This window comes from Centruroides sculpturatus, unplaced genomic scaffold (genome assembly GCF_000671375.1).
Source record: "Centruroides sculpturatus isolate CEXI.00-Female unplaced genomic scaffold, Cexi_2.0 scaffold661, whole genome shotgun sequence".
Classification (NCBI taxonomy): domain Eukaryota; kingdom Metazoa; phylum Arthropoda; class Arachnida; order Scorpiones; family Buthidae; genus Centruroides; species Centruroides sculpturatus.
Window position 1 is genome coordinate 371583 of NW_019384963.1, and position 23545 is coordinate 395127.

Consider the following 23545-nt stretch of genomic DNA (forward strand, 5'->3'; position numbering starts at 1 on the left):
TCTATATCTAAATGAATACAGCTAGTGGATATTGTGTATATAATTCTTAGACTCCACGGTACAATAAAAATAACTTTCATTATATATAAAAGAAATTAAAATTTCGCCCCCTTCGAATAACCGTCCTTGTACAGTGAACAATTGCACACTACATGCGATATTCCTGATACTTTGATATTGTAAAATATTGTTAAATTTTAATATTTTATTGTAATTTATGTATATCCTTGCAGACTAGACAAGTATCGGATCATTTCCCTGTAGAATTCCAGTTAAGAGGAAAAGGTAATTTTATAATTTAATTATAATACTTTTACAAAAGTTTTGTAATTACTGTATATTTATTAACATTTCAGTTCCTAGCGTTTTCGTTGATAATATTCTCACGGATATCTGCATTAGTGTTTATGATAAAAGACCGAGCAAACGTCTGTTTCAAATGATTGATAATAACAATATTCGTAGGTTGAATTTTAACGTGTACAAGGACTTTAATGGAAGTAGAGCGAGATTAACAACCATTAAGAGAACGACAAACGTTCAAGATTTATTATCTTCTCTGGAAGACTTCAACAAAAAGTCGAATTACGTTTTAAGTCCCGAAACTATTGAAACTATTCGTTTTAAAGTAAAACATGGATCTCTGGTGGACTCTGGAAGTTACAGTTCTATTGTCAATGCAAAATATACTTTAAATATTGACTGTAATTTGATTACTGGATTTTGTGTAGTTTATATCTGCAAGCAAACATTTTTTAATTAATTTTTGTGTAAATTATGTATAATTTGAAATTATATATTCATGTAAAGAATTTAGTAAGCTAATAACTATCTTTTTAGTATGATATGTAACATTAATTAAGCATTTACTCATGCCATTTTATATACTTCTGAATGAACTATTGAATTGTTCGTATGGATCACTGCTTAAATTAAATTAATTATTAATTCCTTTCACACTATCACATACAATTAATAACAACAGACCTACTTGTTTTTATTAATTGTACACCTTGACAATTTCGTTTCCTTTGAATAAAATTATCGGTTTTTGTTTTGAAAGGATTAATTCTATCTACAAAATTTATCTTATTGATTATCCATGATATAAAAAAAAATCAAAATCAAAGTTCTTTTGATAAAATATTCAGAACAAATATCATTACATTTGTTAAGCTATTAAACTAAATCTATACTAATCATTTCACCAGAATGTAGTAAACATATTGTTTGAGATAATATATAGATACAATATAAAATGGCAAAGCCAGGAATTAAAATTTATTAAAGATTAACAAACTTAAATTACAATAGTCATATATGTTCTTATATTATTAAATTCTAACTCCGTTCTCGAGATTAAGAAAGAACAAACAAATGCCCGACCATATTTTTAAATTTAAACAAATGTATCATTTTCATATATAGTTCTTTGTTTTTAAGATTTAGTTTATGCTTAGTCTCCATATCAAGTCTCACAAAGATAAATAGTTTGATCTCATTTGTATAGAAATAACTCATAGATTAATTTTTCTTTTGTTTTCAGATTATATATCATTCTATGAAAAATTTACAAATCATTATTCAAAATTCATGTGTTTTTATCTTAAAAAAATCATAAACATCAAGCGAGGATAACAATATATATTTATATAATACAAAGAAGAATCATCCATGGAAGTCCCACTCCTAAAAACACATTGAGTGAAGTGCTTCCAGTGATATTACCAATGGCGTTGTCGGCATATCTTTCCTGCACGGCTGCTGCTTTTGATGCAGATAAATCTGATAGTGATGTTCCGAGAACCACAAATATAATAGCCGTTATAGTGTTGTGCAATCCAACTGAGCTAACAGAAATACACGCCATGTCTCCAATAATCTCTGTTAATATTCCAATAGCAAGCAAAGATACAAAAAATGTTAACCATCCTCCAAGTATAGATGTGGGAGAAACGAGAGGGAAGATAATCTGAAAGAAGTAAAATATCGAAAGTTATTTTGTTCATTTTTTTTTTTCTGCTTCAAAATCGTCTATGATAGAAATTTCAATATTTTTCTCCACTTCTGCGTGTTGAAAAACAAGTCTTCCACGTCCTTCACTAAAATCTTTTCTATGGAAAGCGGATTTATCAATTATTCTCCATTTATAACTGATAAGGCCAATCCGCACCTCGTTTTCTTACAACAGGTATTAAAATAGTGCTGACATTCTCCTTCAGAATCATACAACTTTTTAAAATTCTAAAATGCCGGGTTCTACAATATTTATAAAAATGCTAAATTTACTTATAATAGAAATAAATACGGTATAACCAATGTAAGGTTTAAAATGAAATGCTAACTCACTATCATCATTCAAAATAATAATTTCCATGATGCAAGCTCTTAAAGCAACGTCTTCAATTTTTTCTTCGCAACTTAATTTTAAGAAGAAAGTTTTGTCTGATTCCCATTGATTATCATCAGCTATCTCTACAAAAACACTGTTTCATTTGGGTTGAAAAATACTTTATTTTCTATTAATCTTCTTCTGCTACTGCAGTCCAATTCTTTCTAATCTATTGAACAATCCATAAAAAATTACATTTTAGTATATAACAAAAATTAAACAATCATCACAATAAAAATAAAATAAAAAATTGCACACATGCACATGCATCTTTAGTGGCATGTGAAGCATGGGTTTTTCACAAGGAAGCCAGACGACGACCAGATGCCATAGAAAGAAAATGGTATGGAAGCTACTCAGAGTAGAATGGCATAATATGGTCACAAATGACGAAGTCTATAAATGAGTCCACTCAGCAAAAACGCTATTCCAACGTGTTATCCAAAGGGAACTCATCCTTCTTGGTCACGTCTATAGAACGAGTGGCAACAGAGCAATTAAAACTATATTACTTGGAATCATGGATGGACCAAATAAAAGAGGTAGGCTACGTAGGGAATGGATGGATGATATGAAAGAATGGTACAAGAATAGTAGGAGTTGGTTCTCCGTGTCCTAAACACAGAGGGTTGAAAATAGCATCAAGACTCCAACGGGCACTGGTCTCATGGGCAGTGATGATGAGATGACATAGGAATCCAAGGTCTTTAGGCTTATTGATGAGATGATGAGCAATATAACATACGGACGATCTGCCAAGGAGATTGCCCCTCAGAAGGACTTTCCAATTTAAATTGGCTCTGACTTGGATTCGTTGGTCAGCGCAAACTTACGACCCAGTGTTCAGTGTTTTTTTTCCCTTTGGCCACTGGTGGGCTCAAATTATAGTGTACACACAATGTGCAATGTCTAAAACTTTCATAAGTAAAAAGAATAAATAAACTCCGAAACCTTAAAAACGAAAAAACCTCTGAAAGCCAACATGAATATATTGCAAAGCGCTGTAACACAGGAGTATCTATAAACGTAAAAGACTATAAAATAATAACACATACCTCTAAAAAATTTTACTATTTGTTTGTAGAATTTTTTCAATTCATATATGAGTAATTCGTATAACAATTTGAACATAACTATATAATAAAACGAATGATATATTGTGACATTACAATGCCTGGCTGCAATTTTTAATCATATTTTTAATTTATTTATCTTAAAATGTATGCTCTCCACCTCAAATTAGTAATGGCTTTTGCCTGTACTGTACATCATACTTTTCCTTTAACAATAGAGTCCTGCCAGTCATCTATCTAACACCTTTCAGGGGAAATTTTTGAATTGGAATTTATTGTCATCATTTCCACATCTTTTTGATATTTTGAAGAAATAATTTTAACTGTTAAATTTATTTAAAGTAGCTTTTAATAATAAATCAATGGACTACATTTAGTGCTATCATTAATAATTAACTACTGAGTAATTTGGTACTAGAGGTAAGCGTTAGGCGCCATCTCTTATTAAATTTAATAATTATAATTAAATTAATATTTACTAAATAATTTTAAAAATTCCGGAAAAGATTAGTCCAATTCATTAGGNTTTTTGGGAATAATCCATATAAACTATGCTATAAACAAAAAATTGTAGGATTACTTACCGAGTGTGCACCGTTCGACGACGCCATTGGTTAAGCTTGTTTTCGTCATGGAGCGGCGTATCGAACGGCGGGCGCGTGTTTTCTGATAAATTATTTTTTATGCGAAAAATTCGCTGAACTTTGGAGACATCATTAATATAAATATAATTTTTATGGCCGTTAAATAATAAATGGTAGGTCCGCCGCTCGTTTAAACTCAACGGTTTGTGCAATATCCGTTATTGGTCTAGATTCGACCAATTCTGTCGCGACACGAGTCGGCGATGACGTTTTACCGTATCATACGAGTCTCTTTTAGCGTGTTTATACGAATACGATCGCAATTTTTCCGCCGTTATATACGAATCCATATTATATGAACTCGTTTTATAGGGGGGTCTACTGTAAAATATTTGAATTTCTTTATTTGTAATAACATTTACCTTACCATATTAATTAATTAAAATTAAACAAATATTACAATATTGTATAAAGAATAATGTTAATTAAGATTTTTCACTTACACAAAATGTTTCATCCAAATGTTTAAGGAGTGGATTNTCTCCAAGACAAACTATATGTGTTTCTGGACGGGGCGCCAATAAAGTGTCGTGCCCCGAGCGCCAGTTATGTTCGCTACGCTACTGACCAAGGGGGCGCCATAATAGGATCTCGCTCCATCCTAAAACTTGCCTCAGGCCGGCACTGCTTTCAAGAGGTCTTTTCTCGCTTTTTACCCGACTACATTGTGATCGGGTCTATAATAGGAAAATTTCATGAATTTTGAAGATTCCTGATCGAATTTATTAAATGATATTCTATTTTAAATAATGTTTTAAACTTAATAATATCTTAACTATTACATTTAAATTACGAAAGTATAAAGCAAACATTTCAATAGTTTAAAATAGAGAAATTCAACATTTAATTACAATGTAATCCACCAGATGGCAGTCATGATAGGACGAATCTTTAACCACGTGTTAAACGCCATCTTTTTCAATAGTTTAAAAAGAAATTTTTACATTTTTATTTCATTTTATTTACTTGTTATTTGTATTGTACTTAAACATTTACCTATTTCATTATTACCAATTATTTTTATTGCCAATTATTTTTCTGTTTCCCTTATATTTTTGTACCAAACATAAAACCTTTTCTTGTTTTGTGACGAAGCTAAACTTTATTTTATTGTTGAAAAAAGGAAAGATAAACCAGTTTCCATTTATATAACTTCTCTATATTTTTTTAGTTTATTGTAATTTGGAATAATGTGTTTCTGTATAATAAGTGAAATCAAATTTCACTTATTATTATATACATTTTATAATTCAATAAGTGATAATTGAAGGATAAAAAAAAAGATGTTATACAGAATACATGTTAATTAAAAAGTAGATTTAGAGTCGTAAAAGTATTTTTAAATCTATTTTTTCGGATTTAATAATTAGTAAATTAATTAAATCCGAATAAGTAAGTAATTAAAATATCTTTAGCGAGATATATTATAAAATAACACAGAATTAAAATATTTTCTATAATAAAAAATAATTGTGTTTTATAAGATTTCAAATTAAATCTTTCGTGTTACGTGAAAATGCATTTTTAAATTTTATTTCCTGTTTTATTTCGCATGGAAAAGGGCAGTTTTATGAGAAATTAACACGTTAATGCCCGATAGAAGCGATTAGAAATGTTTTAGTTTTCCGGCTTTTTTAATACAGGGAAAGTAAAAAAAATCGGTCGAAAAATGACTCTCCTACACAAGATTTTTACATTTTTGGACCCAGGAGACTTTGAAACGTCGAGAAATGCAAAAGAAATTTTTCGGGGGGATTTTTCTGTACACCTGAAATTTGTGTGTGATACAATTTTGTTCACCCATTTTGAAGCTAAATAACTCTTGTTTTTTCGTCGAAAATTTTTGAAATTTTGCGGGTAGGTTTGTGTATTAGGAGAGTTGACGCTATTAAATTTTGGAGATCAAAAGTCGAGGGAGTGAGGAGATAAAAGACTTAATGACGATTTTACTTGTTATATTTACATTATTTTATATAAAACTCATCCCTATCCTCATCCTCAAAATTAAGCATTTTGTCATTTTATAATAATTAATAATATATAAAACTTTTAAACACAGTCTCGTAACAGATGACGCCACAAGCAATTTTAATATTTTTGCCGGGAAAGTTACATAACTTGTAGCTGGATTTTTTTTAATTCGAATTTTGAAGGTAGCCATCTTGTAATGCTTAATTTTTTTTTGTTTTCAGAAAGGTTTTTGTGTTTCTTTTATATAATATATTTACATTATGACATGATTATTATGTCACTTATACAATTAAAAGAATGCTTTCTCCAATTATCAGAAACTAAAAGTTAAATTAAGCTCATATTTTATTGTATATCTATTAAAAATCGATATATAATATTAATAAATCATGCGAGCTCATTAATTTATCATATTTTACGCGTGACTTTCTTAATTATATTATTATATAGTGACAAAAATAGAGAAGTCACGCAACATGAGCGCATAGTACGATAGCTCAAGATAATTTTTAAAACTGTGAAGACTATTTAATATATTCAAAAAAAAAAATACTTTGAAGGTGTAAAGTTCATTCCAGGTAAGATAAATTTAATATATTATGAATGGAAAAGAAAGATTAAGTCCATAGAAGAATTCTGTCAGAAATGAAGATATATGAACAGAAAACAAGTCAAAAGCTTATGATTTTATCAGTTTCATCCAATTATGAATCCAGTTTGTAATGTTACATTTGGACATGAAGAAGTCGTGATAATAATAATGATGTGCTGTAAATGAGAATAAAAAATAAAAAAAAAAGCTAATCTTCCTTTAATCCTTTCTGATGAAATAATAATTTACTTAATTGTAACTCCCTCCAGCAGTACTTTCAGAAGAATTATAATGATCTAGTCTTGTATTTTCTGTAGTTTTCCATAAAAAAATTAATTTATTTTAAATGATAATGTAACATATCAACCTTATAGATCTTAATATTATAGAATAAGTTCATTTTTTCACAATTTAAGAGCATAGTTTATGATAAAATGCAACGACCAAGGTTAAAGTTGCAATACTTAAAACAATAGACAGAGGAGGAGGAAGCCATACTTCTTAAAGAATTTATAGAGTAGGCTTCAAAACAAGGCTTTCAAGAGCCTACGCATCGACTGAATATTTAAATTGGTTGATTAAAAATAAACATAATATATTGTTAATAATTATCTTCGGGTCAAAACTTTTTATTCAACAGTGGATTGTACAAGATACATAAAACTAACCAGATAAAAACTTCCACCCAAAACCAGGATACTTCCACGAGTGGTCGGAGCAGAAGATAAATGACGTGCATTATTTACAGTGGAAAAACATTAGCAAATAAATAGAATCGTTAACAACTGAACCGAAGGAACTCATTCTTTTTTATGTTCTGTTCTTAATTGTAAAACCTCGGTTCGGTTCGACAATAAATGAGGAACCAGAGAACACCTTTGAATCCAAGAAGTTTCGATAGTCTCATTGTGGTTTCTCACAATCTGAAACAAAAAAAGGATATTGCTTAATCTCTATTTGAGCATTTAAATTGTTAAACAACTGAGATTATAGACTTACAACATATTTCGCAATCCGTTTCGTCACTGTTATCGCCGCAACCATCCATGCCACTACACAAAATGGCTGTCGATCTACAACGATTGTTTTTGCATCGAAAGTGATTGGAAGGGCAAGTAATTCCTGTATATAAGCATAAGTTTTAATTTAAAATCGGCTTTAAATTTATATGCAAATTATCTTTACGATATTCACCTTTCTGACAGACTTCGTACGTTTCGTCACTGCCATCTGCACAATCAGAAACGGCGTTACAAAACGAATATTGAGGTAGACACTGTCCGTTAGAGCATCGATGAGCTTTCTCATCGCACGGTATTCCTGATTAAAAACAAATTATTAATCTACGTTGATTTAGTATTTAAAATTAAAATTTTATAAAAATAAAAGTTACCTTTGTAGCATCTAGCTTCGTCACTACCATCCGGACATTCCCATCTTCCATTACAAACAAGACCACGCGAAAGACATGTGCCATCGTTACATTGGAATGCTTCTTTAGGACACTCTACGGAGATTGTTAATTGAGTTTATCTAGAGATTATTCCATTTAATTCACTTTAATTACTTACTGAAAGGAATGCACTCGTCTTCGTCGCTGTTATCTGGACAATTGGTTTCCTTATCACAGACATAATACCAGGAAATGCATTGACCATTTCTGCACTGGAAAGTGTCATTGTGGCATCCTATTAATAGATATATAATTTGCTAAGTAGCTCGAAAACAATCTCTTAAATTTGATTGGCTTTCGTCAATGCCTTACAATTTTACCACATAAAATTAACACTTGGACGTTTTATTTTTGAATTATAATGCTTTTTGCACGCTCTTAATTGTGATTAAATCTGTTTATCTTAATAAAATAGTTAATAGGTGTAACGTGCTACCAAAAAAACAGCAAATAGAAACGTTAATAAGTAGCAAATCTCAGGTGAAACTGAACAAAGAAGCCAAGTAATCATTCATTACATGCACCGTACACATAACGAACATTCATCATCATTACACAAAAATGTGTTTTTGTCATTTTGCCAAGTAACATTTCCTTAACTTACAGAGGAAAATGAATACTTTACATCTAAATTACAATGCAAATTGTTTCTTTGTTAGCAAATACAGTTTAAAAGAGCTTCAAAAATTGAAAAAACAACTATGGGCAGTACCTAGACGATACGAAAGAGAAACGAGGAAATTTTGATATTGAGGAAATGGAATGGAGAAGGAGCATTTACGAGGTCACGCTGTAGAAAGTCAGACCGGTCAAAACAGTCTCGATCTCATTAAGCGGGACGAGCAGTCACTATTCATTACCAGGATCCATTTACAAAGCCCAGTGACAGTAAAGAATTTGAAGCAGGAAAACTAACGTTTAACTATGTTAAAGACGTTGTAATTTAAAAAGGTGTGCTAAAAAAATTACGGAAGTAACATTAAAAAATTTATTAATATATTGATACAACGTTATTTTAAAAATTACTTATATATTTTCTTGTACTTTAATTTTTAAAGCATGATAAATCAAGGTCGACCATGCGAAATGTGTCATACTTTCTTCAAAGATGGAATTTTAATTTTTATTTTTTAGATTATTATTTTTTGATTAAAAAAGAGGAAAATTTATAAAAGATAGGCTACTTTATTCGGGTGAATTATCTTATTACCTCGGTTGCCAGAGTTGCAGTTTGGTGTCGGCTTGATGCACTCGCAGATACCATCGATGCATGAACTGTACGGATCGCGAACTTGACATTCTGAATGTGATTTACAGGATCTTCCCAGTGAGACGGGTGCTACGTCTTCTTTGACGGACAATACCAAAGGTTTATCTGACAGAAGAGAAAATAAATCACTACAAACGCAACCTTCCCCTATTGTTTGTTCTAATGGAGGAGTCAATCAAACTTTGTTATTCTTTCTCTCCTCCCTCTTGTAAAAGTTGCTAGACCGAAAACATTGTTAGAAAAATATTTATAGATCTTTCTTTATTTATGAAAAAAGAAAGAATAATATTAATAATTAATTAATTTCTTCTGTGTTTTACTTTCTTCGCAAAAATTATAAATTGTGGATAGAAATTTAAATATCTCTTCTTTATAAATAACTAGTCAAGAAGAAAATATATATGTGCCAGTCTAGTAATTATTGAAAAGTAAAAACTTGTAGAGCATTTTTTTTTTAAAGTTCTTTTACAAATCTTCTTCTTTTACTAATTTATAACAAGAAAAATTGGATAAAAATTAAAAATCATATTATACGTTTCAATAATTTTACACTCGTTTATAAAAATATTATCGTTTTTGATATATTTTTTCCCTTCTTCTGTTCTCTAATTTATTTCTTAAAAATATGAATAAATAAAATTACATATTTACATTTGCATAATAATATACAATAAATCCATTAGGTTTATAATTTCAAGTTGTTAATCCTCATGCAGGAAGATTGTATAGATTATTTATAGAGTCAAAGGCTAAGAAGATCATTTATAAGGCTGCACCTAAGCAATCTTTGACTCTATTTTATATATTATACACAAGTATGGAGTCATAAACACCGCCTATGCAATTCTTTCGTCTCATTTTTAGACAGAGTTACAAGTATAAAAGTCACAATAGATCATTTATAAAACCATGATTAAATGGTCTATCAGATTCTATTTAGGTTTGTGAGTAAAAATTAGTGCCGGAGAGACCGCCCAGGTCATTCATAATAAAAGAAAAAGAAAAAAATAGTGTACCTTCTACGGTGTCTGGCTGACAAAACATTTTATTCTTTGATATATGAAACCCTTGACGACACGAACAAATGGATTCTTTTCCCTTTTGCTGTTGGCAATAGGAGTTTGGTGTGGCATATTCGCAATCTTCGTTGCTTTGGCACTTATTCTCCAAATCTGTAATTATTGAAGTTTGCATGATAAAAAAAATTTTAATAATAGTTTCTTGTGTAAAGTTTCTATTACAGAACGTAGCTTTTGTTAAGTTTTTTTTAATTTCTTCAAGGAGGAAAAAAATTCAAAAGAATGGTTTCACTCAGATGAATACATAAAAGTAATAAATAAAAAATCGAAGAAAAAAACAGGAATATACAAAAATAAGAAGAAAAATATGAATTTTTTTATTATTTTAAAAGTCGTATTCAGGCACTAAGAGATGAGACCGGAAGAACAAGATGAAAGTTTAAATTCCAAATATCCTAAACCAAATCCAATTTTCATATCAAAAGATAAGGCTATTCAGGATGCTTTAAAGATTTAAATGATCTTACATGTTTATATAAGTGTACGTCTTAAGAACCATAAATATAATGAGATAATTGTGGTAATGTGCTTAAAAGGTCAAAGTTGTTGCATGCTTTCTATTAAAAAAAGAAAAAAAATGTAAAGGCTTACTCACAAGGAAGGCATTTATCATCTTCCGTGACTAGATAGCCATATGGGCATTGGCATTTTCCGTAGATCCTTGGTATGATGTATTTGCAATAGCTGAAAGGGCTGGATAAATGGCACTGAACATTATTCAGACAATAATCTCCAACTGTTGCAGCTGTAAAGGAAGAAAAAAATAATAATGAAAATTGGTATATAGCTTACATTTTTCCTTCTCGGTTATCATAAATTTGATTGCAAAAGAGAATAAAATTATTCCCGATGCATGAAAAGTAGCGTTACAAAATATTACGGTTGGGTTACACATCCTTTTTATGGAAATCATCTCTATTATTCACACTCCATTGAACTAACGTAAATTTTACAGGATGAAAAATTGATGCTATTATTTTCTCCTTTGCGAAAACCGGTGCTAAATCTAACAGTAAAAAGCATTATCCGGATGGTACTTTTATATAAATGATGTTTAAAAATGCTATTCTTATCCATTTTGAATAATGTCATTCTGTATAAACGTTCAGAATATCGTATGCTAAATTAATTTTAAGTAATCTAATTACTTAAACATAATTTATACTTTAAAAACGATGACAAATTCATCATTTTAGTAGTAATTAAGTATGGCATAGTTTGAAATGTAGTTAAGTCCGCCATATTTGATTAATTATACTTATAAAACAAAAGTTTTTATGTAATTAGTTATAGTTCGATGACGTTCTTAACTAAAATACTTACGTGGAAGGCATTTGTCTCGACGAAGTGGCACATGATTGGGTTGACATTGACATAATCCATTGATGCATTCACTATGCGGTACTTTCAGAGTGCATTGCTCATCGACCGCACATCCGAAACCAAGCAGCGAAGCTAAGGGAGAAACGAACTTTAACCCTCAAAACAAGACAATTTTGCATTGTTAAAGTTCATCATCTTTACCTGGCAGACAAGCGGTATCATTATATCGAATGTGGTAAGGTTGGCAGGAACAGATCCTATCATCCCAATCGCAGAAACTATGTTGAACAAATAATAGACATTCTAACGATGATTTACACGGATCGTCTAATTTCATACTTGTGGGTAAAGGTGCTAATGAAAAGAAAAATAATCTCTTTAGTTAATGTATTACAAATACACGATGCTTAGTTTACGCCAAGCAACACATAACTACACCTTAATTCGCGTTAATTTTGAATAGACCTTATCCATAATAAAGTTTAAGATAGTTGAGGGATGAGAAATAATATTCCTTTTCTAACGATCTATCCTGAAAATATATAATGATTAAGCTCAAATTTGAACCCGATCCATCAAGATATTTTATTTCTTTAACTGTTTCCTCCCTGTATTTGCTTAGAGGGCCTCATTCTATAACCACCATGGATCTTCAATGAGAGTGGTTGTATGATGAGGAATGGTTTTAGTTTCATGGAATAAATCAATGTAATACAAGAAAAAAAAATGCCTTCGAGGATGACTTCTATGAGAAGCTGGCCCCTATTTGGGTGTTTGACACGTGATAAAAACCCGGAAACTCCACGCGGCCAGCCTATTCATCAGACACGAACTTAATACCAACTATCAGGGTTCAGTGATTTCAGGGCTTTTGGTGGTCAGCGATGGACAGGTTACAACACATCTAATCAAACAAATCCATAGAAACTTCTTATTCGAACCTGGATCCCCAAGAGAGCTTGTTGTTGCCTTTATTGCCTGGGTCATCTACCCATCATCCTTACGAAATTAATAAGAGGAAGAAACCTTATTGAGCCTCATCCGGCAAACTTAAATAAAAATTTAAAAAATATTCTCACGAATGTTGAAATTCTGGCAAGACAAAATTAAAGGAGGAGATCACCTCCAGCAATAATTTTAGGAATTTTGGTCACCCGGAGATAGGGAAGCCTAAAATTAAATTGGTAAATGGACGAGGAAACATTTTATAAATAATAAAAAAAAAAAGAATAAACAGGAAGTGATAACGATGAAAACTCGTGCTTAACCCCGAAGGGACGACGACGCCCTAATAATCTGTTAAAAAATATATATATTAAGGGGAGAGTGAAAGATCGATTTTTGTCCGGAGGCAACACAAACTGTTGTCGAACACACCTCGATTCTAAATACTTAAAATTCTGATCGTATCTTTCCATCGATTATAAACGAAGCGAGCATCGACGGCATTACTTTTAATCTGCTCCTGTAAATTTATATTTAAATTTACTAAAAATGAAATTATAATTTAACACTTAAAACACAGATCATTATCTAATACAGCCATACAACCAATCACGAGCATATTTTTAAATCTCTCTCGCAAAGAGATCTATTTCTCGCGAGATTTTAATAACGAAGCTCGCGGATTCGTTATTAATTTATGACGTCACTACACTTTAAAAATTTAAATTTAACGTAATTATTAAAGCATCAAGCCGAAACGAAAATGGCACGTTGACGTATTTATCGAATTTAATAAAGTTCTTAAGCAGAACCGAAGCATCCGGATGCTGGGGAGACAGTGGTGTTAAAAAAATGAAACTTTCAGTAATTAGTAAAAGAGAGGAAATAATTTAGTTGATAATTTAAGAAAAATGACATTTAAAAATAGTATTTATTTTAAGTGTGGAGGTCAGTCGGTCGAGTAGCGAAAATAATTTCTCACCATATTTAACAGCTATAACAGGATGGACACCGATGAAGACAGTTACCTGAAAACAGAAAGGAAATCGCCGTTACTGTCATATTTATCACAATTATTATTTACTTTAATTATTTTCTAGTCCGTCGGTTGGTAAGACATTGATTGAACGTAGTGTGACGTCTTTGTTCCACATACGAACACGTGCTGCTCCTCTCCCACTTTCGGTGTCAGTCTCATCACGTTGGCCTATTATTCCTAAGGTTAGATAAATATATCTTGCACTTCGCACAGAAATACAATTATCGTCGCCATTTCCGGCCGTACGTCAAGATTTTGAGAAATGTTTTCTTGATAAACGCTGTCTTTCTTGTTTTCGTATGCCTTCTGTTTCATTTTGTGGTTGTTACGGTGGCTCTCTTCTACTCTATTATAAAATATTTAAAGGATGATACGAAACAGTTCGTTGCTTGCTTATCTCTCCCGTAGTTTAAAGATGTAATTTTATGGTAGTGTGTAAAGTTTTGCGCTCTAAACACTACTTTATCGCTGTATGAGTAGCATTTTCTTGTATTTTCTTACACTAAATACAAATTAATAAAATTTTAACACATTGTTATATTATCCTCACCTTCACATAATTCAACGGTTTAATCATTATTGCAAGGGCTTCTTAGGGCCCGCTTAGAGCCTGTAAACCAGCGTTATGATATCGCGTATTTTATATCGCCATTAGTAAACGGCAACACTAAGAACAGGATCCGATTTAGACTTATAGGCTCTAAGCACAACATATGAGAGGCCCTTCCAGTAATAAATAAGTTTTCAAACTGATGCCCTAAGCTGTAGCTTGTGTATAAATTCGCCTCGAGTGAGTACTAAATTACTACTATAAATACATCACATGTATTTAATACAGTTTACTAACATCCCGACAGCTTCCTTATATTCGTTAAGACGTATTTTTTAAAACGAAAATAAGAAAGATATTAATGTTATGAGCCGTATAAGGTAATTAACGAGATAAATTATGGAAGAAACGATTTACTTTCATTGTACTTACCAAATACAGTAACTTTGTCGTTAAATCGTAATGATTCGGATCGTCTTTCAAGACCATTCTTCGCCGAAAACCTGAAATTATGAAACGATAAAAAGTTGTTTAATTGTCGACAACTTCCTCTAGTGAATGTATGATGAGAGTATTTTCTAACATTGACATTATTTTTGACCCATTTTTTATAAATAATGACACAAATATTGAATGATTCGAGGAATTTTAATATTGATTTTTTTTTTGCTTAAGTTTATTTGATTTTATATTTAATTATTAGTGAAATAATAGTAAGAAAGAATAATAGAAAACAATTTGAGTTAGATTTAAATGGGTCAAGAATATAATAATTATTTAACTTTATATATATCCTCTCGGAACTTTATAAATATCTCGTAAAGATGTATAAAATTAGTAAATTTCGATCGAATAAACACGCGTATTATCTAACGAGCCATTCATTTCACTGTATAATTTGAATAATTTATATTTAAAGTTAATTTCTCCTGATTTAGATGTTACTCGGACTTTTCAGAAGATGAAGTTGGGTGAGAGATGATAAAAACAATGGCGTTTTAGTAACTAAAATGTGAATTAATTGATCCGTGTTTACAATAATGAAACTGAAAAAATTTACTTGGGCTTAAGTTAGGAGGGGGTGGGCTTAAGGGGTGGAGACCACCATAGTATTTTTGCTAAGGTGTCGAAGAATATTCGTCCCAAATTTGGCGCGGATACGTTCAATGATATAGAAGGAGATTAATGTTGACGTGCGATGTGACGCGTCAGTAAATATGAAGAAAGGAGAGTGCTGTATCACACGCTGTACACCACGATGTTAATTGTAAATTTAGCTTGAATTAGTAGCTTTTCATTCTTAAAAACTTAAATTTTTCCCGTTGAAAATAAGATAATCTATAAATCAATAGGCTATAGATGCAACGTGACATCGTGGGTGTAGTTTGAGCGCGTGACTAATTTGTCTTCGGGTTTATCGATCAAATTTCGTTCCTTATTAAAGTGAACTTTCATATTAATCACGGATCTGTCATTTCTTATAAAAGGCATAAATTTTAAAATAATTTCTTTGCGTTTTCAATTAGATATATTGAAAATTTATTATTATTACAGTGAAGCGCGACGAGCGCAAACATGAGTAACGCGATAAGAGTATTTCTAATTGATATAAAAGCTACTTTAAAATTATAAATAAAAAAGATTTATAAATAATTTGTCTAAAAACAATCTTAATTTAGTATTTTCTCGTGATAAAATCGCAGTAAATAGTCGCATTTTCGTACAAATTGCTGAGCAACAATCAACAGACAGTGAAGTCTTTGTTGGAAGTAAAAATCAAGCCAGCGATTTACTTCAACATCTCTAAAGAGAGATGGGTAGGTTTTAATAAAAATCGAATTAAATTTTCGTGTCTGCTATACCTTACAAATGTAGTTCCATACTTAGTTTTTCCCTATAACAATTGTATAGGCCTATACCAAAGGACTTTTTGGTTTAACAATCGCTCTATTCTTGTCTAGAACCGTTCCGAATCTTTATTATAGATCGAAATTACCATTCCACATGTCGTAAGATATTCGGAATTGTTGTAGGAATTTTTCTTTTTTCTTCTTTTAGTAATGGGTTGGGTTCACAAATCCCATCATCCCGTAACTATAGGGTGTTTTGAAAGATTCTAAGCGAAGAAAAATTACATTTTTCGGTTCTCATTTTCAATACCGAAAGACAAAGAACTGTTGTGCAAAATACACCCTTACTACTACTAATAGTGTCTGGATTTATATTTATATATATATTACCTGTTTCTCCAGTATTGAATGAGTCAGACAGTTTCGTGTTTCTTCAGGTGTGGGGGGGAGGAGAATTGCATCATTACTCTATTGTGAGGCATTATACACGATCAAAGATATGTTGCATTATGTTTCTAAAGGCAACGTGTATGAGAAACGTATTTTATTATTATTAATACTTGTTTGATATACACCGTAAAAATGCTTACGGACGGGAAGAGAAATCGTCCTATCGCTTTTCTATAAATTAACGCAGAAAGAATACTTTGTTTGTTTTAATTAAAACATAGTTTTTGTCTCTCCGTCTAGCTCTAGCCTATGGCTAAAGAAAATAACAGTTCGCTGAACTCAACGACCCATCCTATAGCATTCTTCCTGTCGTGTTGGTATGTTGTATATGGATCCGCAATATCCTCGATGTATTTAAATCCGATTAAACTAAACTTAATTTCGAGAAATCTAATTACGTTCTGTTGATAGTAACCAGGTGAAAAGAACTTTTTTTTTTAATAATAATTCTTCTTAGGTGTTTACGAATCGGTGAAAGGAGCCGAGTGAGAAATAAATCATCTGTTCTCGAAGTATAAAGAAAAAATTATTCCGGTTATTGACCGGTTTAAATGTATTCACGGAGCCAAGACGTAACTGTAGAAAAATGGAAGACGTCGATGATAAATGTGAATTCCCCTTTTTTTAATTATAAAATATTTCTAAAGGTGTAGACGGATCCTTAATCCACGTAACTCCTTTTATCTGTACGTAATCTTTCATCTTCCCTCTTAAGATAAGAACAATAATAATAACTTTAACAAAGGAAAAGAAACTTTCTATAAAGTGTCCGCCATATTTAATACCGAAATAATTGATCTTAAAGCTGATGTTAATCGAAATTGTATATTTTTATATGAACTTTGTTAAAATGACGTCACGGTCGAAGCGACGTCACCGAAGCGTCGGCCAAATCAAGGTCACGGTTCAGAGGTCGAAGAAGTGTGACCAGGATATATCCGTACTAGGTGAGGCAATTCAGGAAAGAGAAAATGGGTTTCGTTCGAAAATTATTATTATTATTATTCCCGAGGTGAAGACACTCGAAAATAATTAAAATTCGTTTTATATTGTTATTAAAACTACTTACAAATCCTCCCCCCAACCAGACCGGAAGCCACTGATGTGTACTTTAAGAAGTGTTCGAGATTCGAGCAGGTTACAATGATAGATTCTCCTTGAACTCTTTAACTCGAAGGGGGCTTCATTTAGGGACCGAAGACTTCTAATTGTCGAATGGCGATTGTGTCTAGCAAAGTGTGAAAGGCATAATTACCCCCTTTTTAAGAGGAAGGGCGGTGTCCTTTGCTAATTACAATAATGTAACTAGTGATAAATAACCTATAGCCTATAACCCACTAACATACAGCACTTGAAATACTTAACTGCCAAAGGTCTTTGTTCGAGTTGTAAGATTGGAAAAGGTTTGACACGACCCTCGAGGTCGATAATCATTAGTTAATGTCCAATGGTCGGTATTTTTTATATATATATATATATTTTTTTAATCAAAGAGAAAGTCGTTTCTAGATCTTTATACCAAGGTCGTAACCCAAATGTTGTNTATTTTCTATAATAAAAAATAATTGTGTTTTATAAGATTTCAAATTAAATCTTTCGTGTTACGTGAAAATGCATTTTTAAATTTTATTTCCTGTTTTATTTCGCATGGAAAAGGGCAGTTTTATGAGAAATTAACACGTTAATGCCCGATAGAAGCGATTAGAAATGTTTTAGTTTTCCGGCTTTTTTAATACAGGGAAAGTAAAAAAAATCGGTCGAAAAATGACTCTCCTACACAAGATTTTTACATTTTTGGACCCAGGAGACTTTGAAACGTCGAGAAATGCAAAAGAAATTTTTCGGGGGGATTTTTTTGTACACCTGAAATTTGTGTGTGATACAATTTTGTTCACCCATTTTGAAGCTAAATAACTCTTGTTTTTTCGTCGAAAATTTTTGAAATTTTGCGGGTAGGTTTGTGTATTAGGAGAGTTGACGCTATTAAATTTTGGAGATCAAAAGTCGAGGGAGTGAGGAGATAAAAGACTTAATGACGATTTTACTTGTTATATTTACATTATTTTATATAAAACTCATCCCTATCCTCATCCTCAAAATTAAGCATTTTGTCATTTTATAATAATTAATAATATATAAAACTTTTAAACACAATCTCGTAACAGATGACGCCACAAGCAATTTTAATATTTTTGCCGGGAAAGTTACATAACTTGTAGCTGGATTTTTTTTAATTCGAATTTTGAAGGTAGCCATCTTGTAATGCTTAATTTTTTTTTGTTTTCAGAAAGGTTTTTGTGTTTCTTTTATATAATATATTTACATTATGACATGATTATTATGTCACTTATACAATTAAAAGAATGCTTTCTCCAATTATCAGAAACTAAAAGTTAAATTAAGCTCATATTTTATTGTATATCTATTAAAAATCGATATATAATATTAATAAATCATGCGAGCTCATTAATTTATCATATTTTACGCGTGACTTTCTTAATTATATTATTATACAGTGACAAAAATAGAGAAGTCACGCAACATGAGCGCATAGTACGATAGCTCAAGATAATTTTTAAAACTGTGAAGACTATTTAATATATTCAAAAAAAAAAATACTTTGAAGGTGTAAAGTTCATTCCAGGTAAGATAAATTTAATATATTATGAATGGAAAAGAAAGATTAAGTCCATAGAAGAATTCTGTCAGAAATGAAGATATATGAACAGAAAACAAGTCAAAAGCTTATGATTTTATCAGTTTCATCCAATTATGAATCCAGTTTGTAATGTTACATTTGGACATGAAGAAGTCGTGATAATAATAATGATGTGCTGTAAATGAGAATAAAAAATAAAAAAAAAGCTAATCTTCCTTTAATCCTTTCTGATGAAATAATAATTTACTTAATTGTAACTCCCTCCAGCAGTACTTTCAGAAGAATTATAATGATCTAGTCTTGTATTTTCTGTAGTTTTCCATAAAAAAATTAATTTATTTTAAATGATAATGTAACATATCAACCTTATAGATCTTAATATTATAGAATAAGTTCATTTTTTCACAATTTAAGAGCATAGTTTATGATAAAATGCAACGACCAAGGTTAAAGTTGCAATACTTAAAACAATAGACAGAGGAGGAGGAAGCCATACTTCTTAAAGAATTTATAGAGTAGGCTTCAAAACAAGGCTTTCAAGAGCCTACGCATCGACTGAATATTTAAATTGGTTGATTAAAAATAAACATAATATATTGTTAATAATTATCTTCGGGTCAAAACTTTTTATTCAACAGTGGATTGTACAAGATACATAAAACTAACCAGATAAAAACTTCCACCCAAAACCAGGATACTTCCACGAGTGGTCGGAGCAGAAGATAAATGACGTGCATTATTTACAGTGGAAAAACATTAGCAAATAAATAGAATCGTTAACAACTGAACCGAAGGAACTCATTCTTTTTTATGTTCTGTTCTTAATTGTAAAACCTCGGTTCGGTTCGACAATAAATGAGGAACCAGAGAACACCTTTGAATCCAAGAAGTTTCGATAGTCTCATTGTGGTTTCTCACAATCTGAAACAAAAAAAGGATATTGCTTAATCTCTATTTGAGCATTTAAATTGTTAAACAACTGAGATTATAGACTTACAACATATTTCGCAATCCGTTTCGTCACTGTTATCGCCGCAACCATCCATGCCACTACACAAAATGGCGGTCGATCTACAACGATTGTTTTTGCATCGAAAGTGATTGGAAGGGCAAGTAATTCCTGTATATAAGCATAAGTTTTAATTTAAAATCGGCTTTAAATTTATATGCAAATTATCTTTACGATATTCACCTTTCTGACAGACTTCGTACGTTTCGTCACTGCCATCTGCACAATCAGAAACGGCGTTACAAAACGAATATTGAGGTAGACACTGTCCGTTAGAGCATCGATGAGCTTTCTCATCGCACGGTATTCCTGATTAAAAACAAATTATTAATCTACGTTGATTTAGTATTTAAAATTAAAATTTTATAAAAATAAAAGTTACCTTTGTAGCATCTAGCTTCGTCACTACCATCCGGACATTCCCATCTTCCATTACAAACAAGACCACGCGAAAGACATGTGCCATCGTTACATTGGAATGCTTCTTTAGGACACTCTACGGAGATTGTTAATTGAGTTTATCTAGAGATTATTCCATTTAATTCACTTTAATTACTTACTGAAAGGAATGCACTCGTCTTCGTCGCTGTTATCTGGACAATTGGTTTCCTTATCACAGACATAATACCAGGAAATGCATTGACCATTTCTGCACTGGAAAGTGTCATTGTGGCATCCTATTAATAGATATATAATTTGCTAAGTAGCTCGAAAACAATCTCTTAAATTTGATTGGCTTTCGTCAATGCCTTACAATTTTACCACATAAAATTAACACTTGGACGTTTTATTTTTGAATTATAATGCTTTTTGCACGCTCTTAATTGTGATTAAATCTGTTTATCTTAATAAAATAGTTAATAGGTGTAACGTGCTACCAAAAAAACAGCAAATAGAAACGTTAATAAGTAGCAAATCTCAGGTGAAACTGAACAAAGAAGCCAAGTAATCATTCATTACATGCACCGTACACATAACGAACATTCATCATCATTACACAAAAATGTGTTTTTGTCATTTTGCCAAGTAACATTTCCTTAACTTACAGAGGAAAATGAATACTTTACATCTAAATTACAATGCAAATTGTTTCTTTGTTAGCAAATACAGTTTAAAAGAGCTTCAAAAATTGAAAAAACAACTATGGGCAGTACCTAGACGATACGAAAGAGAAACGAGGAAATTTTGATATTGAGGAAATGGAATGGAGAAGGAGCATTTACGAGGTCACGCTGTAGAAAGTCAGACCGGTCAAAACAGTCTCGATCTCATTAAGCGGGACGAGCAGTCACTATTCATTACCAGGATCCATTTACAAAGCCCAGTGACAGTAAAGAATTTGAAGCAGGAAAACTAACGTTTAACTATGTTAAAGACGTTGTAATTTAAAAAGGTGTGCTAAAAAAATTACGGAAGTAACATTAAAAAATTTATTAATATATTGATACAACGTTATTTTAAAAATTACTTATATATTTTCTTGTACTTTAATTTTTAAAGCATGATAAATCAAGGTCGACCATGCGAAATGTGTCATACTTTCTTCAAAGATGGAATTTTAATTTTTATTTTTTAGATTATTATTTTTTGATTAAAAAAGAGGAAAATTTATAAAAGATAGGCTACTTTATTCGGGTGAATTATCTTATTACCTCGGTTGCCAGAGTTGCAGTTTGGTGTCGGCTTGATGCACTCGCAGATACCATCGATGCATGAACTGTACGGATCGCGAACTTGACATTCTGAATGTGATTTACAGGATCTTCCCAGTGAGACGGGTGCTACGTCTTCTTTGACGGACAATACCAAAGGTTTATCTGACAGAAGAGAAAATAAATCACTACAAACGCAACCTTCCCCTATTGTTTGTTCTAATGGAGGAGTCAATCAAACTTTGTTATTCTTTCTCTCCTCCCTCTTGTAAAAGTTGCTAGACCGAAAACATTGTTAGAAAAATATTTATAGATCTTTCTTTATTTATGAAAAAAGAAAGAATAATATTAATAATTAATTAATTTCTTCTGTGTTTTACTTTCTTCGCAAAAATTATAAATTGTGGATAGAAATTTAAATATCTCTTCTTTATAAATAACTAGTCAAGAAGAAAATATATATGTGCCAGTCTAGTAATTATTGAAAAGTAAAAACTTGTAGAGCATTTTTTTTTTAAAGTTCTTTTACAAATCTTCTTCTTTTACTAATTTATAACAAGAAAAATTGGATAAAAATTAAAAATCATATTATACGTTTCAATAATTTTACACTCGTTTATAAAAATATTATCGTTTTTGATATATTTTTTCCCTTCTTCTGTTCTCTAATTTATTTCTTAAAAATATGAATAAATAAAATTACATATTTACATTTGCATAATAATATACAATAAATCCATTAGGTTTATAATTTCAAGTTGTTAATCCTCATGCAGGAAGATTGTATAGATTATTTATAGAGTCAAAGGCTAAGAAGATCATTTATAAGGCTGCACCTAAGCAATCTTTGACTCTATTTTATATATTATACACAAGTATGGAGTCATAAACACCGCCTATGCAATTCTTTCGTCTCATTTTTAGACAGAGTTACAAGTATAAAAGTCACAATAGATCATTTATAAAACCATGATTAAATGGTCTATCAGATTCTATTTAGGTTTGTGAGTAAAAATTAGTGCCGGAGAGACCGCCCAGGTCATTCATAATAAAAGAAAAAGAAAAAAATAGTGTACCTTCTACGGTGTCTGGCTGACAAAACATTTTATTCTTTGATATATGAAACCCTTGACGACACGAACAAATGGATTCTTTTCCCTTTTGCTGTTGGCAATAGGAGTTTGGTGTGGCATATTCGCAATCTTCGTTGCTTTGGCACTTATTCTCCAAATCTGTAATTATTGAAGTTTGCATGATAAAAAAAATTTTAATAATAGTTTCTTGTGTAAAGTTTCTATTACAGAACGTAGCTTTTGTTAAGTTTTTTTTAATTTCTTCAAGGAGGAAAAAAATTCAAAAGAATGGTTTCACTCAGATGAATACATAAAAGTAATAAATAAAAAATCGAAGAAAAAAACAGGAATATACAAAAATAAGAAGAAAAATATGAATTTTTTTATTATTTTAAAAGTCGTATTCAGGCACTAAGAGATGAGACCGGAAGAACAAGATGAAAGTTTAAATTCCAAATATCCTAAACCAAATCCAATTTTCATATCAAAAGATAAGGCTATTCAGGATGCTTTAAAGATTT

The 23545-nt window shown here is 31.0% G+C and overlaps 2 protein-coding genes and 1 long non-coding RNA gene across 4 annotated transcripts in view; 2 read left to right on the top strand and 1 right to left on the bottom strand.

The window, feature by feature from the left end:
- Window positions 1-776, top strand: part of LOC111632482 (deoxyribonuclease-1-like) — a 20314-nt gene extending 19538 nt beyond the window's left edge. For both annotated transcript variants that reach the window (XM_023376901.1, XM_023376902.1), the window contains exons 8-9: window positions 234-285; window positions 357-776. In XM_023376901.1, the coding sequence (XP_023232669.1) occupies window positions 234-285; window positions 357-763 (459 nt within the window). In that variant the 3' untranslated portion in view covers window positions 764-776. The remainder of the gene's footprint in view (window positions 1-233; window positions 286-356) is intronic.
- Window positions 777-7459: 6683 nt separating this feature from the next.
- Window positions 7460-23125, bottom strand: LOC111632478 (low-density lipoprotein receptor-related protein-like). Its single transcript, XM_023376898.1, has 18 exons — window positions 23028-23125; window positions 21952-22116; window positions 20860-20976; window positions 20682-20795; window positions 20483-20608; window positions 20288-20410; window positions 20196-20211; window positions 14764-14834; window positions 11999-12151; window positions 11798-11929; window positions 11070-11219; window positions 10412-10567; window positions 9336-9500; window positions 8244-8360; window positions 8066-8179; window positions 7867-7992; window positions 7672-7794; window positions 7460-7595 (listed from the first exon to the last, which is right to left on the bottom strand). Exons 1-18 carry the CDS (start codon window positions 23053-23055, stop codon window positions 7576-7578), a joined length of 2016 nt encoding a protein of 671 aa, XP_023232666.1. The 5' UTR covers window positions 23056-23125; the 3' UTR covers window positions 7460-7575.
- LOC111632481 lies at window positions 16070-17408 on the top strand. Its single transcript, XR_002757866.1, has 3 exons — window positions 16070-16148; window positions 16872-16948; window positions 17089-17408. It is a non-coding gene; the product is annotated as an uncharacterized LOC111632481 (long non-coding RNA).
- Window positions 23126-23545: the final 420 nt, after the last annotated feature.

Bases quoted from the DNA above. Each gene is read 5' to 3' on its own strand.
- LOC111632478 (XM_023376898.1), bottom strand. From the start codon at position 23,055: ATGTTTTGTCAGCCAGACACCGTAGAAG. The intron at 22,117-23,027 runs GTACACTATTTT...CTCTTCTGTCAG, and splicing joins TCAGCCAGACACCGTAGAAG to ATAAACCTTTGGTATTGTCC. The intron at 11,220-11,797 runs GTAAGTATTTTA...CTTCCTTTACAG, and splicing joins TCGAGACAAATGCCTTCCAC to CTGCAACAGTTGGAGATTAT.